Genomic DNA, 13,701 nt, shown 5'->3' with positions numbered 1-13,701 from the left:
AGTTATTCAGTAAAAGGTGAATTGTCAAGGGGGATGGTCAGTCCCATAGTAACATTTAGGCTTAAATAAACTAAAACCCCATAGCGGATTGAGAATATTTCTGATTTGACTATTTTGATCTAAAATATAAATTCCTGACAATTCACAATCTTAGTGAACAACCCAAACAAACGCAATGCAAGTGGTTAGCAATGCAATTGATCAAAATTACATTTAAAAAAATTAAAAAATGAACGCCTTATTTGCCTTAAATGTAAATCCCCAGCTAATTGGCACTGAATGTGTTAACTCAGGATCTTCCCATACAAGACACACAGCTTTTATCACATCAAACATAACATTTTTTTAAGCCTCTGTAACACCTCCCCCATGATTTTAAACAACGATAAGCTTTATTTGGGTTTTGTAATGTTTTTTTTTTATTATGCTTGGTATGATAACAATATTGTCAAATACAGACAGACCAAACGGAAGATGGTATTATTTCTTTAACTAAAATGGTGGCATATTCCCCTTTTCCATCTTGTACAAGGACACAGACGGTGTGGTAACCAGATATTATGGGCACAATCCCATGTTGGAATCAAAGCCTTATATTTAAAGATAAAAGTTCCTATTTATTTTGGAGGCACACGGACTTGCTGGACGATCTATTGAAACCGCTTCATCATTTGTTTTTGTGTTCTACAAGCCCCTTGCTGATCAGATCCGGAATTTCAACAGCCAGCCAAGGACCTAGCTGTGTAAGATTGAAAAACAAAAATCACTGAGTGTGCATACCTACATTTTTAAGGCACAGCTTTAGTAATGCAACATTTAAAAAAAAAAAAAAAAAAAGAAAACAATTGCAACCGCTCTGTACAATGTGAATGCAATACAAACACAAATGGAACAACCAAAGTTATGGACAAATGTTAAAATCCTAATTTTAAAAAAACATTGCAGCTTTCTGCAGAGTATGCCCACCTCCTCTTTTTAAAAAAACACAGTGCTGATCACTGGGCAGAGGGGCATGTGGATTGACCTCACAAGGATCCTTTCAGACCCTGGGGGTGTCCCTTATCCTGGAAGCAGACCCAGGATTTGAAGAGCTATGTGCACCACTGACTTTGATCACTAGATGTAGCCTGGTTTCCCTGATTTTACCAGTTGGCCGGCTGGCTGCAGTATTCAGAATTACCGCAGCAGAGCGCGACTGCTCAGCTGCGCTGTAAAGCTCTATGTACCTTTACTTTGAGTGCTGCACATTGCTCACCAGTCAGTTTGGAGCCACTAATGTCCTCTACTAACTTTTAAAAGAGTCAACTTTATAGCGGCACTGATTTTTGCCAATCACTATGGTTTAGAAGCCACCAAATGCAAAGTTTTGTAGTGAGCATGGTCAAAACTATAAGTCAAGTTTCACAAAAAACAAACTACTAATTAAATCAGAGTTAGCAAATAGAATTTGACAGTGCCTGGTTAATAAATGGGAAGCATGCAGCTCTACATTTCCCTTTATACACATGCCGCTATTGCAAGGAAATCTGATCCACGGATAGAATTATGGTGCAAGTGGTCTTTACATTTTGTACAACACAATTGCTTCTTCTATTCTTCAATGCAGGGATGGTCAAAATGTAGACCCGCTGCTGCAGAACATCTCCCATAATGCTTTGCTAGTTGGGAGATTTGCTTTTTGGACACCAATTCTCTAAAGAGTTAAACTGTCCTGTAATTGATACTCACCCCCAATGCCATGAGATGTGCTAACCCAAATTTCGGAACGTTACGTGCCCACAATGGCTTGAAATGTTCTGTTAGACAGATCTTTCCTCCCCTGAAGAGTAAAAGAGGATTGATTAAAATATTTAGCTTTGCACAGTTGAGAGAATCTTAAGGTACACTCCAGACCTGTAAAGCACTTTAGCTTGCTGAAATGCTTTATGTGTGAAAAGCGTATTAAAGGAGCACTATAGTGCCAGGAAAATAAACTCGTTTTCCTGGCACTATAGGGTTATTAGGTCTCCCCCCACCCTCAGGGCCCCCCTCCCGCAGGGCGGAAGGGGTTAAACCCCTTCCGCCACTTTCCTTAATTCAGCGCCGAGCTCCCTCGGCGCTGGTGACCTCTCCCCCCCGCCGACAGCTCCGAATGTGCATGCGCAGCCAGAGCCGCGCGCCCATTCAAACCGCCCATAGGAAAGCATTACTCTATGCTTTCCTATGGACGTCCAGCGTGTCCTGAATGCAATTTCTGCATTGAGGATTGCGGAAGCAGCCTCTAGTGGCTGTCAATGAGACAGCCAGTAGAGGCTGGATTAACCCTCAGTATAAACATAGCAGTTTCTCTAAAACTGCTATGTTTACAGCTGCAGGGATAAAACTAGAGGGACCTGGCACCCAGACCACTTCATTAAGCTGAAGTGGTCTGGGTGCCTAGAGTGGTCCTTTAAGCCTATTTTAATTTTACCAAAAGTGCATATTTTTTGGATCATACATAAATAAACAAATTAGGAAGCAGAAAACACATTATTTAACTTCCTGGTTTGTTTAGCTCACTGGAGCTCAACCCAAGAGGGAGTACCGGATTTTTCGCTCCATAAGACGCACCTAGTTTTTAGAGGAGGAAACCTAAAAAAAAAATATTCTGAACAAACTGTCCCATAGTGTTTCTTACTATTTGAAAGTTTGTTTAGAATATTTCTTCCCCCCCCCCCCCCCCAAGTGTTCCTTACCACCCACTCCCCTCTCCTGTCCCATAGTGTTCTTTAACCCCTCCTCCCCTGTCCCATAGTGTTCTTTAGCCCCCCCTCCCCTTGTCCAATAGTGTTCTCCCCCCCTCCCATAGTATTCTCCCCCCCTTCCCATAGTATTCTCCCCCCCCCTCCCATAGTATTTTCCCCCCTCCCCTTGTCCAATAGTGTTCCCCCTCTCCTCATCCAATAGTGTCCCCCCCTTCCCATAGTGTTCTCCCTCCTTCCCATAGTATTCTCCCCCCCTCCCCTTGTCCAATAGTGTCCCCCCCCCCCTTCCCATAGTATTCTCCCCAGCTTCCCTTATCCCTTAGTGCACTTTCCCTCCCATAGTGTCACCCCCCCCCCCCCCCTCTCCTTGTCCCATAATTACTTACCTGTCCTGTAGCGTTGGCCGGCTTAACAGCGCGCACCGCGGTACAGGAACTTCAATTTCAGGTTCCGGTTTCCAGCGGGACTGAAAGGAAGTGTGCACACAGAGTGCGCACTTCCTTTGAGTCCCGCGGGAAACCGGAACCTGAAATTGAAGTTCCAGTACCGCGATGCGCCCTGTGCTGCCGGCCAACGCTACAAGACAGGTAAGTAAAGCTTCATATTCGCTCCATAAGACGCACAGACATTTCCCCTCAAAAAGTGCGTCTCATGGAGCGAAAAATACGGTAATTGCCAAGAGCACTTGCCTTGCAAACACATCTCAGTAAGCTGCATTGGAAAGTCTGTGATTGGATAACCACAGAAAATCTGGGGAAGAAGGGGAGGGCTGGCAAAGTTAGACAAGAGAAATGCAATTTTTGCAAGCGTTTTTTAAATCTACCCCAATGGAAAAAAAAAATGCATAATTTAATGCATGCATGTTTTTCATTTTGGGTATATCTAATAAACAGTGTTTTTTTTTGTTTTTTTTATTTTTTTATTCGGGCAGTGGATTGTCCCTTTAACAAGCTTAAAGAAGATTGATAAATTCAAGTGGACAGCTGTGGGACCTCTGAGAAGCCCTGGCATCTAAAACAAAAATAAAAAACTAACATTTTTAGTTATATAGCGCTAACATAATCTGCCGAGCTTTAAAACTGGTGCTTCTGATCTAATGATGGATTAGAACACAATGGATTCGACTGGTTTAACCCCTTAAGGACACATGACATGTGTGACATGTCCTGATTCCCTTTTATTCCAGAAGTTTGGTCCTTAAGGGGTTAAACAAACATTTTGCTGTAACAGTCTTCGTTCTGCAAACTTAGAGACACTGCACATTCACAATTCCTGCCAGCAAATACCACCCGTACCTGTACATTTTGGCTGTTTTGCCATCAAGCTCTGGAATGGCGATTTCTGGAGCTGTGGAGGGATAGGTCACTGGGATCTGCAAACAAAGAAAATCCTTTTACTATGTAATAATTTGCCCCAGCCTCACAAATGTGAAAATACACTGAATCCGGCATCCTCGTAAAGAAGAATGCCATCACATTCACCAAGTGACCGAAATCACAATCAAACTAACCCAATGCTTCATTAAGTAATGGGACTAAAGACTCACGTCAAATTCGACATTGAACTCATACTTCAGGAGGTCATGTATGTACCAGCATTTCCCAAACCACCTGGAATAAACAAAAAAAGAGGAGGAATTTTACTGTATACAAGCTCATGAACTGGCATATGCAAATACCTGAACAGCTGTATGTTTGTTTAAACACCGTTTTACAGAATACAGAATATCTTTATTCCATGCAACTATTTACCATAATGTAGAATTATTACGGAAACAAGAAAGTACACCACGTTCCGTGCGGTTTAGAAGCACATCAGGTTTTGTTTACACTCAGAGTTAACACATGGAACTGCAACACAGGGGGAGCCAAAACCCATTGCAGTTTGGACTTGTGCATCCTTACAGTTCCATGTGCTAACTTTGTGAGTGTCAAACATTGATTTACTTCTAGACCATGCTTGTTTCTGTGTATGGTTTTTGAAAAGAAGAAGAAAAAAAAAAAAAAAAAAATTATATATATATATATATATATATATATATATATATATATATATATATATATATATATAATATATAAAAGAAAAATACAACCATCACCAAACACTAGCACCTTAGCTGTTTTTCAAAAAAAAAAACTAAAGCAAATAATAATAATAAAAACAGCTCTACATCTGCCTATAAACTCCATGGCAGTGTGAGAGACCCGAGAAATATCCAGTCTTACAGATTTAAAGGACATTGTCACCTCAAAAGTATATATTTTTTTTTTTAAATAATGTTGCGTTCAGCAAGTATTGAAATGAAACGGATTAGTAAAAACATTTTTTTTTTATATGAAATAAAACCAACAAAATAAAATTACAAAGAGGCACGGAGCTAATTCGACGTGTTTCAGTCAAGCTCTGAGACAGTAAGCCTGTACAACCTCCTTATATTGTGTAATTTCTCCAATAATTGGAGGAACAGAGTCTCGTCAGAATGGGGAAGAAGTCAAAACCAGGGAACCTCTAACAGTCAGGGTCCCAAGATATTGATCGATTCCTCCGGCCTGACGAAGCAACCAGAACCTGTATGCCAAAAGAACATACGACACATGTTTCGCCTCCTCCGAGGATCATGCATTGGATACGTTGAGTGATATCCTGAACCATAGAGACCTGAAAAACCACTCAGCCATGTGGATAAAGGGCTCCCTTTCTACCGAAGGAGATATTAAAGGGAAACTATAGTGCCCTATAGCTTCCCCATTCTGTCAAGTCCCTCTGCCATGCTGCACAAGTGGTTAATAACATGTCACTTACCTGGGTCCAATGGCGAAGTCCCTCGGCAGTGGCTTGTGTGCGCCTTCTCTCCTTCCCAGTGGAAGTCAACTAGCGGGGGAGACCTAATGCGCAATTGCGGCAACGGCAATTATTGAATGACGCTGGATGTCCTCATGCATAGCATGAGGATGTCTATCGTCAGTTAGGCGACCAAAAGTCGCCCAACAGCCCAGAAAAGTCTCTAATGGCTGTGTGATTGACAGACACTAATAGTGTAGTTAACCCTGAAAGGTAATTATTGCACTTTATAAAAAAAACTGCTGTAATTACCTTTCCAGGATTAAGGGTGCTGGGAAACTGCACCCAGCCCACTTCACTAAGCTGAAATGGTCTGGGTGCCTATAATGTCCCTTTAAAGAGCTCCTTTGCAGGACCAGACAGGATCATATAAACAGAATGTGACAGCAGGTTACACAACCACCTAGTTTTTCACTCGACAATTAGATAGACTAGAGTAACCTGAAACACTAGCCTAAATGCATTACATACTACTGGGAACACGGGCATCTTACATAGTTTTGACATAATAAAGCCCTAAGAATCCATGTTAACTAGCATATGCAGCAGGTTTGCATTGGATATGGCAACCTATATAGTCCCCTTTAAGCTAAACTAGTGGCAGGACAGTACTTGGTGAATGTAGCTTGGTATCAGTACATTATTTATCAGACCTGTCCACTGCTTAGCCATATCCTACACGGGACTAACTGTATATTGCTCTACATGATGCATGGTATCTGCGCTTGTATCTAGGAAAAAATTTGTTTTATTTGACTTAACCTCACTCAGACGACACACCTAGTTGGCTAAGCTTGCAAAATATAAACTGTGTGCGACCTATCATGCCACTGTCGGAATATGGTGGAAACTGGCGATACGCTGATGTGTCGCCGACCTACAGAACGTTGCTTAACTTACTCGATATGTTAAACATATTTACTCTTATGTCCCTATATAAAAACAAAAATGTGTACTGTCATATCAATATGCCTATACTGTTAACATCATCGTTTACCTTTACCGCGCCATGACTGTTGTGGCATAGTGAGAATGCTTGTTACCCTCATGCACGTCAAAAATAAAGAATTAAAAAAATATAAAAAAATGGAAACATCGTCAACTCTGCTATTTTTCCTATCTATAGTCTAAAATGTGCAATTTCCTTATCAATAATACACAATTTACATTTTAAAGGATAAGACCCCAGTGCTTTCCATAGATACAGACACACACTGCAAGCGGCTAATGAAGCTGTATTAAGGGTTACCTCGTGCCTTCCTTGTTAGACTCCAGTCTGAACCAGTCATTGTCTGCTCTCTTGTTGTTTTCCACATACTGTTTAAAAACAAAAACAAAAAAAAAAGGGAGTTAGTTATACATTTAAATAACAGGTGAAATAAATGTAAAACAAAGGAGGTCCTGTGTAAGGAAAAATACTGGATCAAAGCTCTACATAGGGCACAATCAACAACGGCTCTTTAAATATACTAGCAATTTGAATCTTCATTCCAATAACGCAATGATGAAATCAAGACATTTCAGAAGGGTTGAAATGATTGAACGCATAGCACCCCGTGCAAGCATTCGCCAGGCCAGCCCCCTGTAAGGATCGCAACTGGAGTTACGTGGGATTGGCAAGTATTAAACCGTGAGATTCTTCCTGGATAGATTATATATATATATATATATATATATATATATATATATATATATATATATATATATATACACACACACATATACACACACACACACACACACACAAATATATATACACACACATATTTTCCAGCAATACGTATTAGTGGTACGCCTGGGAAACAGTGGATTTGGCAGCCCTAGATATAGGTGAGAGTAAAGGTAAAGAGTAGGTACAGCACAGATTAAGGGTGTGACAAACGCTCCTTCCCACGTACATTTGCCACAGACTCCTGAAGGAGTGTGGAAGCCGGCCTTTTGCTCACCGTCTATGGTCCAGGTCTAAAACACCGTTTGGGAGTTACCATGCCCAGCCGCTATTAGCAGCTTTCCCTTGATGCCCCTGGTTCGGCACTTTCCCTTCACTCGAATGGAACCGAACGCTAGCTCCCTGACGACCGTTCACATGAACAAAACCCACGAATGATCCTCAGCGGTACTTATCCGTGACTTTGTGGGCCCCCGGTCACCTCAGAGATTCCTGGGAGGGGGTTGTGTTGAATACAATGGAGACCGCGTGCTGGGGTGTGTGCATAAAAGGCAGAGTTTGGCTCATTAAAATCAGTTGACTCCCAGAACTATGTGTCATCTAGTTGCTGGGGGGGAAAGGGCTTTTATCACGGCTCAGCATCTTGTTCCAGCTCGTGGAGGATTTGACGGGGGAAAAGTCCTTGTAAGGACTAGAGCTCCCAGGACTGTGTGTCGTCCAGTCCCTGGGAGGGAATAGAGCTAGTCCCCTATCCTGATCCAGGACGGAGATGCTCCAGGAGAACCCCAGTGTAGCCACGGCAACTGGGGCAGAATCGCTGAGGTTTTCCCCCAGTTCCAGCTGGGAAGTGACTCTTGGCGGAGGTACCAAGCTGGGGTACAGGGAGCTCCGCTACAAAGTCACCCATTTATCTGTCATAAAAGCACATACAGCACAAGATTAGGGGGTTGTCTGATGTTGACTTGGCACAAAGGCAGGTACAGCACAAATTAAAAAGTTTACACATACTTGGCACAATGTACACCATATATTAGTGGGCTGGCACATATTCCCCTGGCACTAAGGTAGTTAGGCACAGCACAGATTAAAGGGCTAGCACATTACCCTGACACTAGGGCAGGTACAGCACAGGTTAGATGGCTGGCACATGTTACCCTGGCACTAGGGCAGGTACAGCACAGGTTAGAGAACTGGCACATGTTACCCTGGCACTAGGACAGGTACAGCACAGGTTAGAGAACTGGCACATGTTACCCTGGCACTAGGGCAGGTACAGCACAGGTTAGAGAGCTGGCACATGATACCCTGGCACTAGGGCAGGTACAGCACAGATTAGAGGGATGGCACAGAACCCTGGCACTAAGGCAGGTACAGTACAAATTAGAGGGTTGGCACATGTTACCTTGGCACTAGGGCAGAAAACACAGATTAGAAGACTGGTACGTTACCCTGGCACTAGGGCAGACAGCACAGATTAGAGGGATTGCACATGTTACCCTGGCACTAGGGCAGACAGCACAGATTAGAGGGATTGCACATGTTACCCTGGCACTAGGGCAGACAGCACAGATTAGAGGGATTGCACATGTTACCCTGGCACTAGGGCACACAGCACAGATTAGAGGGCTGGCACATGTTACCCTGGCACTAGGGCACACAGCACAGATTAGAGGGCTGGCACATGTTACCCTGGCACTAGGGCACACAGCACAGATTAGAGGGCTGGCACATGTTACCCTGGCACTAGGGCAGCGGTAGGCAAGCTTTTATAGTACTGTGCCAAAACCAGATCATAAAAATCGCTTGGTGTGCAGATTCTATTTTTTTTTTTATTGCGGTGTATATGTTGCTGTATTGTAAATGTGTTTATGGGTGCTGCAGTTGCTTTGTAATGTTGTATTTGTGTGTATGTGGGCTGTTATAATGTATATGTTCATGAGTACTTTTAGGTATTGTGTATGATACCTATGAATGTTGGCTATGCATGGGGGTTGCTTGTGGAATTGTGAATTTGAATGATTTATCATATTGTGTGTTAATGTGTGGACCTGCTTCTGGGGTTGTCTGTGTATGTGGATTGTCAGGGGTGTTGTGTTTGTGGGGGACTATGTTTTTGTGTGTGGGCTGTTTGTATTATTTGTATGAAGTGCGCGCGTGCCAGCCTGCGTGGGTCAGTGCGCGCCCGTCAGCCTGCGTGGGTCAATGTAGCAAATGGCATCCCTTGACTTCGTCTACTCTTGGGTACCTCTACATCCCACAAAGCTGGAAATTTGAGCCAAATCTTATGGCTCTGTGTTTGTGAGTGCTTTTCTCATTCACGATTGCACTTTACTATTTTTATTGACATTATTGCACTATTTTGTTGTCTGTTTATGTTTTATTTCTAGAACTTATTGGCTCAGGAATTATCCAAACTTCATAAGAAAGATACTCCACCTTATATTGTATGTATATTTCTGTTTGCTGTGAAGTTTTAAGGGGAAAGAGTATCTATTATTATTATTGCTATTACTCTCTGGGATACAGTGAATTATACTTTTATCTGAATGTAGCAAATGGGGCTGCAAAATTGTTTTTGCCTGGCACTGCAAAAAACCTTGCACCAGCCCTGGGTACAGCACAGGTTGGAGGGCTGGCACAATGGCAGACTAGGTGGGCAGAGACTAGCCACCAACGTTGACAGATGTACAGGTGACACAGGTGACACTGATGACATCATCAGCAGTTCCAAGCAGGTAACACGTCAGCAGCAGATATTGTCACACAGCTTGAATTGTGAACACTCTCCAGAGCCACATTCTGTGTCAGTGTGCCCTCATATACGACGTGGTGCTGTCCTGAACCCCATACACCCCAACATACACCCCAGCATCCATCCCAGCTGTATGAGTTGATCCTCAGAGTGACAGCAAAGTGTCCCCACCTTAATGAGGGCCTGGTACTCCTCCTTCAGCCGCTGCACCCACAGCTCCTTATCCCTGGGACTCGCCCCAGTCTTCAGCAGGGGAATCTCAGACACTACCCGGCGAGTAGCCTCGTCCACCATATTGGAGCAGAGGAAGAGATTCGGGCGGAACCAGCTGATAGCCCTGCTCTACAGAGGGCGCGGCCGCCATTTTGACTGTGGGCAAGCTAGCATTCTCTCATCGCAGAGGTGACTTGTCCTCATTATTATCTTTAGGTTTAGTTTTATTTATTTTTTTAATGTATTGAAAAACATTTTTTTTTATAGTGAAGCCTGTTAAGAGTAAACTGATCTCATTTATGATGTGTATAAAAATTGGTAGTTATTACTTGGAGCCAAGAGGAGAGAGTGACCTGCTATCTCTTTTCCATATAAACTTTGTCTGGCTCTTTAAAAAGTCCTAAAAGCAAATACAAAAATAGGAAAATTTCATTCATGTCACAGTTTATGGTAAAACCCAAGTTAATTTCATTATAATTCATATAAACCATGGATGATGTGACTTGTTCAGAGCCCAAGAAGCACCACTCCTGGCCCTCACTGTACAGCAGCTAGGGTGGACTGCACTTCTCATGATGCTCAGGCAGCCAGGTGTGTGGTTTAACATAAAGAGAAAGTATTGTCCAGCAGCTGCAGTGCCAGTGATTAGCAGTCCTTGTTACATGGAATGCAGGTGGGAGAATGTGAGAGATGTCTCTGGAATTTGGAAAACCATAGGATTCTACTATGATCTTATCATTTAGAAATCTCCTAGAAGTCTAATATTGAAACTTGGACTATATGGCACACACAGAGGGCAAGTGCTTGTTCCCATACAGGCAGACTTAGCCATGGCTAGAGTATGTCTGGCAAGGACTTGTTCCCTAATAGGTTAGATATGCCTAGAAATGGCTAAGAAGTTCACAGAGTGCAAAGTTTGCACCCTTGCTGGTAAGCCCAGAAATGGCTATGGCATTCATAGGACACAGTGCCTGTCCCGTTTTGACAGACTCAGAAATGGTGGTGGTATTTACAGAGAGTAGGTTTTGTTTCCATATAGGTTAGGTATGTCCAGAAAATAGCTTTGGAGTACGTATGTAGGCTTACAAATGGCTATGGCATTTACAATAGACAGGGCCTGGACTTCTGTGTCATAAATGGTTATGGTAAACAATCTCAAACAGCAGGACTTTGTTCCCAACAGACAGGCTCAGAAATGGCTATGGTTTTCACAGGGGCCAGGGCCTCCTCTGCTATATGAAGACCCATTAATTTGCTATGTTATTTGTAGAGGTTAGTGGCTTGTTCTCCTGTAAATAGATTCTGAAATGGTGATGTTAGTGGGGGAGGAGAGAAGGTGGACCCAGGTAAGTGACAGAAGGGGTTTTTAACCCTATCTACACAACACAGGGTGGACCAAGCTATAGTGCCAGGACAAAAACTTTGTTTTCCTGGTATTAGACTTTCCCTTTATGCTTTAATGTATATATTTTTAGGTTTTCTTATGTGCTTTTGAATGCTGTTGGGGTCCTTATTAAAGGAATACTACAAATACCATAACCACTACAAAGCACTCTCAGGAGACCTGCAATAATTGCTCTGGCACCAGCCCAGTGTCTGCTCTCTAACAGTGTGGCTTCTTAACTTGGGTCCGCTGAGCGCCAGTCTCAGCCTCCGTGGAGACCTAGAAGCTACTGCTAGGAGCATACATTAGTTGTCTTAAGTTAAACCCTGCTGTGAAGGTCCAGCTTATTGGCTGAGAGTGTCAGCTGATCACTCTCAGTCAATGAGCTAAACTCGGCACCACCGGTCTCAGCTCACTGAAGAGAGCTTCCAGGTAGAGAGGAGGCTGAGCTTGGCGATTAGCGTCTGGTAAGAAGTGAAGTTGTTATCGAACGGCTTGATTGCTTACATTTGGGGGCATCAATGCTCACCTGGCACCATAATCACTACACCCCACTGTAGTAGTTATGATTTTTAGAGTGTTCCTCTAACAACAGCTTACAGCCGATATTTGGAGACATGGTTTGAAATGAGCCCTTCGTGAATAAAACCCATAAGATGAGTTAGAATTACAAGGGAATGTAAAAATGCATCTTAGCTTAGGACAGCATAATTCCTTGAAACGATCCTGTGTTAGAGAAGCCCGCTGATTTATGACCTTACATTAAGGAATGGGGTTAGGCTAATATCTCATATATGTATCTCGCTCAAGGTGTGTGCTCAGCCTGGACTGCGGTTGGGTCGAGCTCCAGAATGAGAACTGCGTAACCAGTGGGATACATTTCACAAGTTCCATATAGAATATGAAGAGGAGGCAAGTAACAACAGGTAGTGTATGAACGTCTCTTTTTAACCCTCTGTATTTCCACGGTCTGGCTCTTTAAATCTGACCAGATGGCCCCTTTTTTTTTTTTGAATTCTTTATTTATAGCGTGCAGGGAATTACAATCGAGCATGGTGTGCCACGATAGCACGAACAAGAATACATATTATAGATTTCCATGGCTATTTGAAACAAGACTGCACATTTTATAGTTAAGATAGACAAGTTAAACTAAGCATTTATCATTTTTAAATGGTACATTAGCTGATGTTGAGTATGTCAGTTTACGTGAAGTCGTACATTGGTTGGGTCGTAGTGATAAGATGCATGAGGTATGCCTAGTCAGGATATGCACTTTAAACGATAAAAGAACAAGAATAAAAAACAGGCTTCCAACATTGTAGTAGGCTTGTGGTATGCACGTGAAGTTATGCTTCAGTGTTAAACTAAAGTGTGTACATATGTTTATATAAAACTACAGCTTGGTTAATAGAGTTGCTTAAATGAGTGATGTGCCACCAGGCGGGTTGTGGCATGCTGGGTTATCTTCTGCGCTAATCTGGGTGGTAGGTCTGTCTTGCGCTGTATCTTCAACTGTGGCTTCGGCTGCAGACATGTCCATTAATTGTCAACCACAGCCAAGGTGTCTGCTGTGAAGGCGGTCGGTATGCCTTATATGCCGTCTGTCGTGTGGAGTTGGGGTACCTGTCGCTTTTGGTATCAGGAGTTGTTGGTGAGCGGCATCCCATTCTCCAGCAGAGAAATTACTCTTGGGGCATACCAGAGTCTATAAAGTCCCGAGGACCCACTGCTGGCCCAAGTGTCTGCGGATCTCTGCGATCCCAGTACCCGTCCGGCATGTGAGTATGGGGGTATGGTGCTTTACCGGCCACAGTGACCAGGTGGGGGAACGTGGCGATGAAGTCATCGTTTGGAGGTGACCTTCCCGGGCACTTCTTCAGTGTTGGTCTGTGGGCTGAGAGGTAGGGGACCCCAGAGAGACATTCTCAGCTGAGGCAGGCGCTGGATCAGCTTCTGGGGTTCGCCCTGCAGTGTAAGTGAGCAGCAGAGCCGCTGTTTCCATGTATGGAAGGTGCTTCGCTGTCAGCCATCTTGTTGGAGCCGCATGGCAGTCGGTGACTTTAGGCTGTAAGTCCCCCAGGAGCGCTGCCAATGTGTTGGTTGCCTGGTGGGGACC

At 43.4% G+C, this 13,701-nt stretch overlaps 2 protein-coding genes across 2 annotated transcripts in view; one reads left to right on the top strand and one right to left on the bottom strand.

Moving 5' to 3' along the window:
- Positions 1-471: 471 nt before the first annotated feature.
- UFC1 (ubiquitin-fold modifier conjugating enzyme 1) lies at positions 472-10,308 on the bottom strand. The gene is made up of 6 exons (XM_063440244.1): positions 10,157-10,308; positions 6,814-6,881; positions 4,270-4,333; positions 4,019-4,095; positions 1,729-1,819; positions 472-739 (listed from the first exon to the last, which is right to left on the bottom strand). The coding sequence occupies exons 1-6, from the start codon at positions 10,277-10,279 to the stop codon at positions 668-670; spliced, it is 495 nt and encodes a 164-aa protein (XP_063296314.1). The 5' UTR covers positions 10,280-10,308; the 3' UTR covers positions 472-667.
- A 1,705-nt stretch (positions 10,309-12,013) lies between these two features.
- Positions 12,014-13,701, top strand: part of LOC134583526 (gonadotropin-releasing hormone II receptor-like) — a 126,382-nt gene continuing 124,694 nt past the window's right edge. Inside the window, exons 1-2 of the mRNA XM_063440462.1 lie at positions 12,014-12,049; positions 12,393-12,508. The gene's annotated coding sequence lies outside the window, so the exon portion shown is untranslated. The remainder of the gene's footprint in view (positions 12,050-12,392; positions 12,509-13,701) is intronic.

This window comes from Pelobates fuscus, chromosome 13 (assembly GCF_036172605.1).
Source record: "Pelobates fuscus isolate aPelFus1 chromosome 13, aPelFus1.pri, whole genome shotgun sequence".
Lineage (NCBI taxonomy): Eukaryota > Metazoa > Chordata > Amphibia > Anura > Pelobatidae > Pelobates > Pelobates fuscus.
This window is presented reverse-complemented; position numbering and strand designations above follow the sequence as displayed.

Bases quoted from the DNA above. Each gene is read 5' to 3' on its own strand.
- UFC1 (XM_063440244.1), bottom strand. From the start codon at position 10,279: ATGGTGGACGAGGCTACTCGCCGGGTAGTGTCTGAGATTCCCCTGCTG. The intron at 6,882-10,156 runs GTGGGGACACTT...GTTTTTAAACAG, and splicing joins AGTACCAGGCCCTCATTAAG to TATGTGGAAAACAACAAGAG. The intron at 740-1,728 runs GTGAGTATCAAT...AATCTTACACAG, and splicing joins CACATCTCATGGCATTGGGG to CTAGGTCCTTGGCTGGCTGT.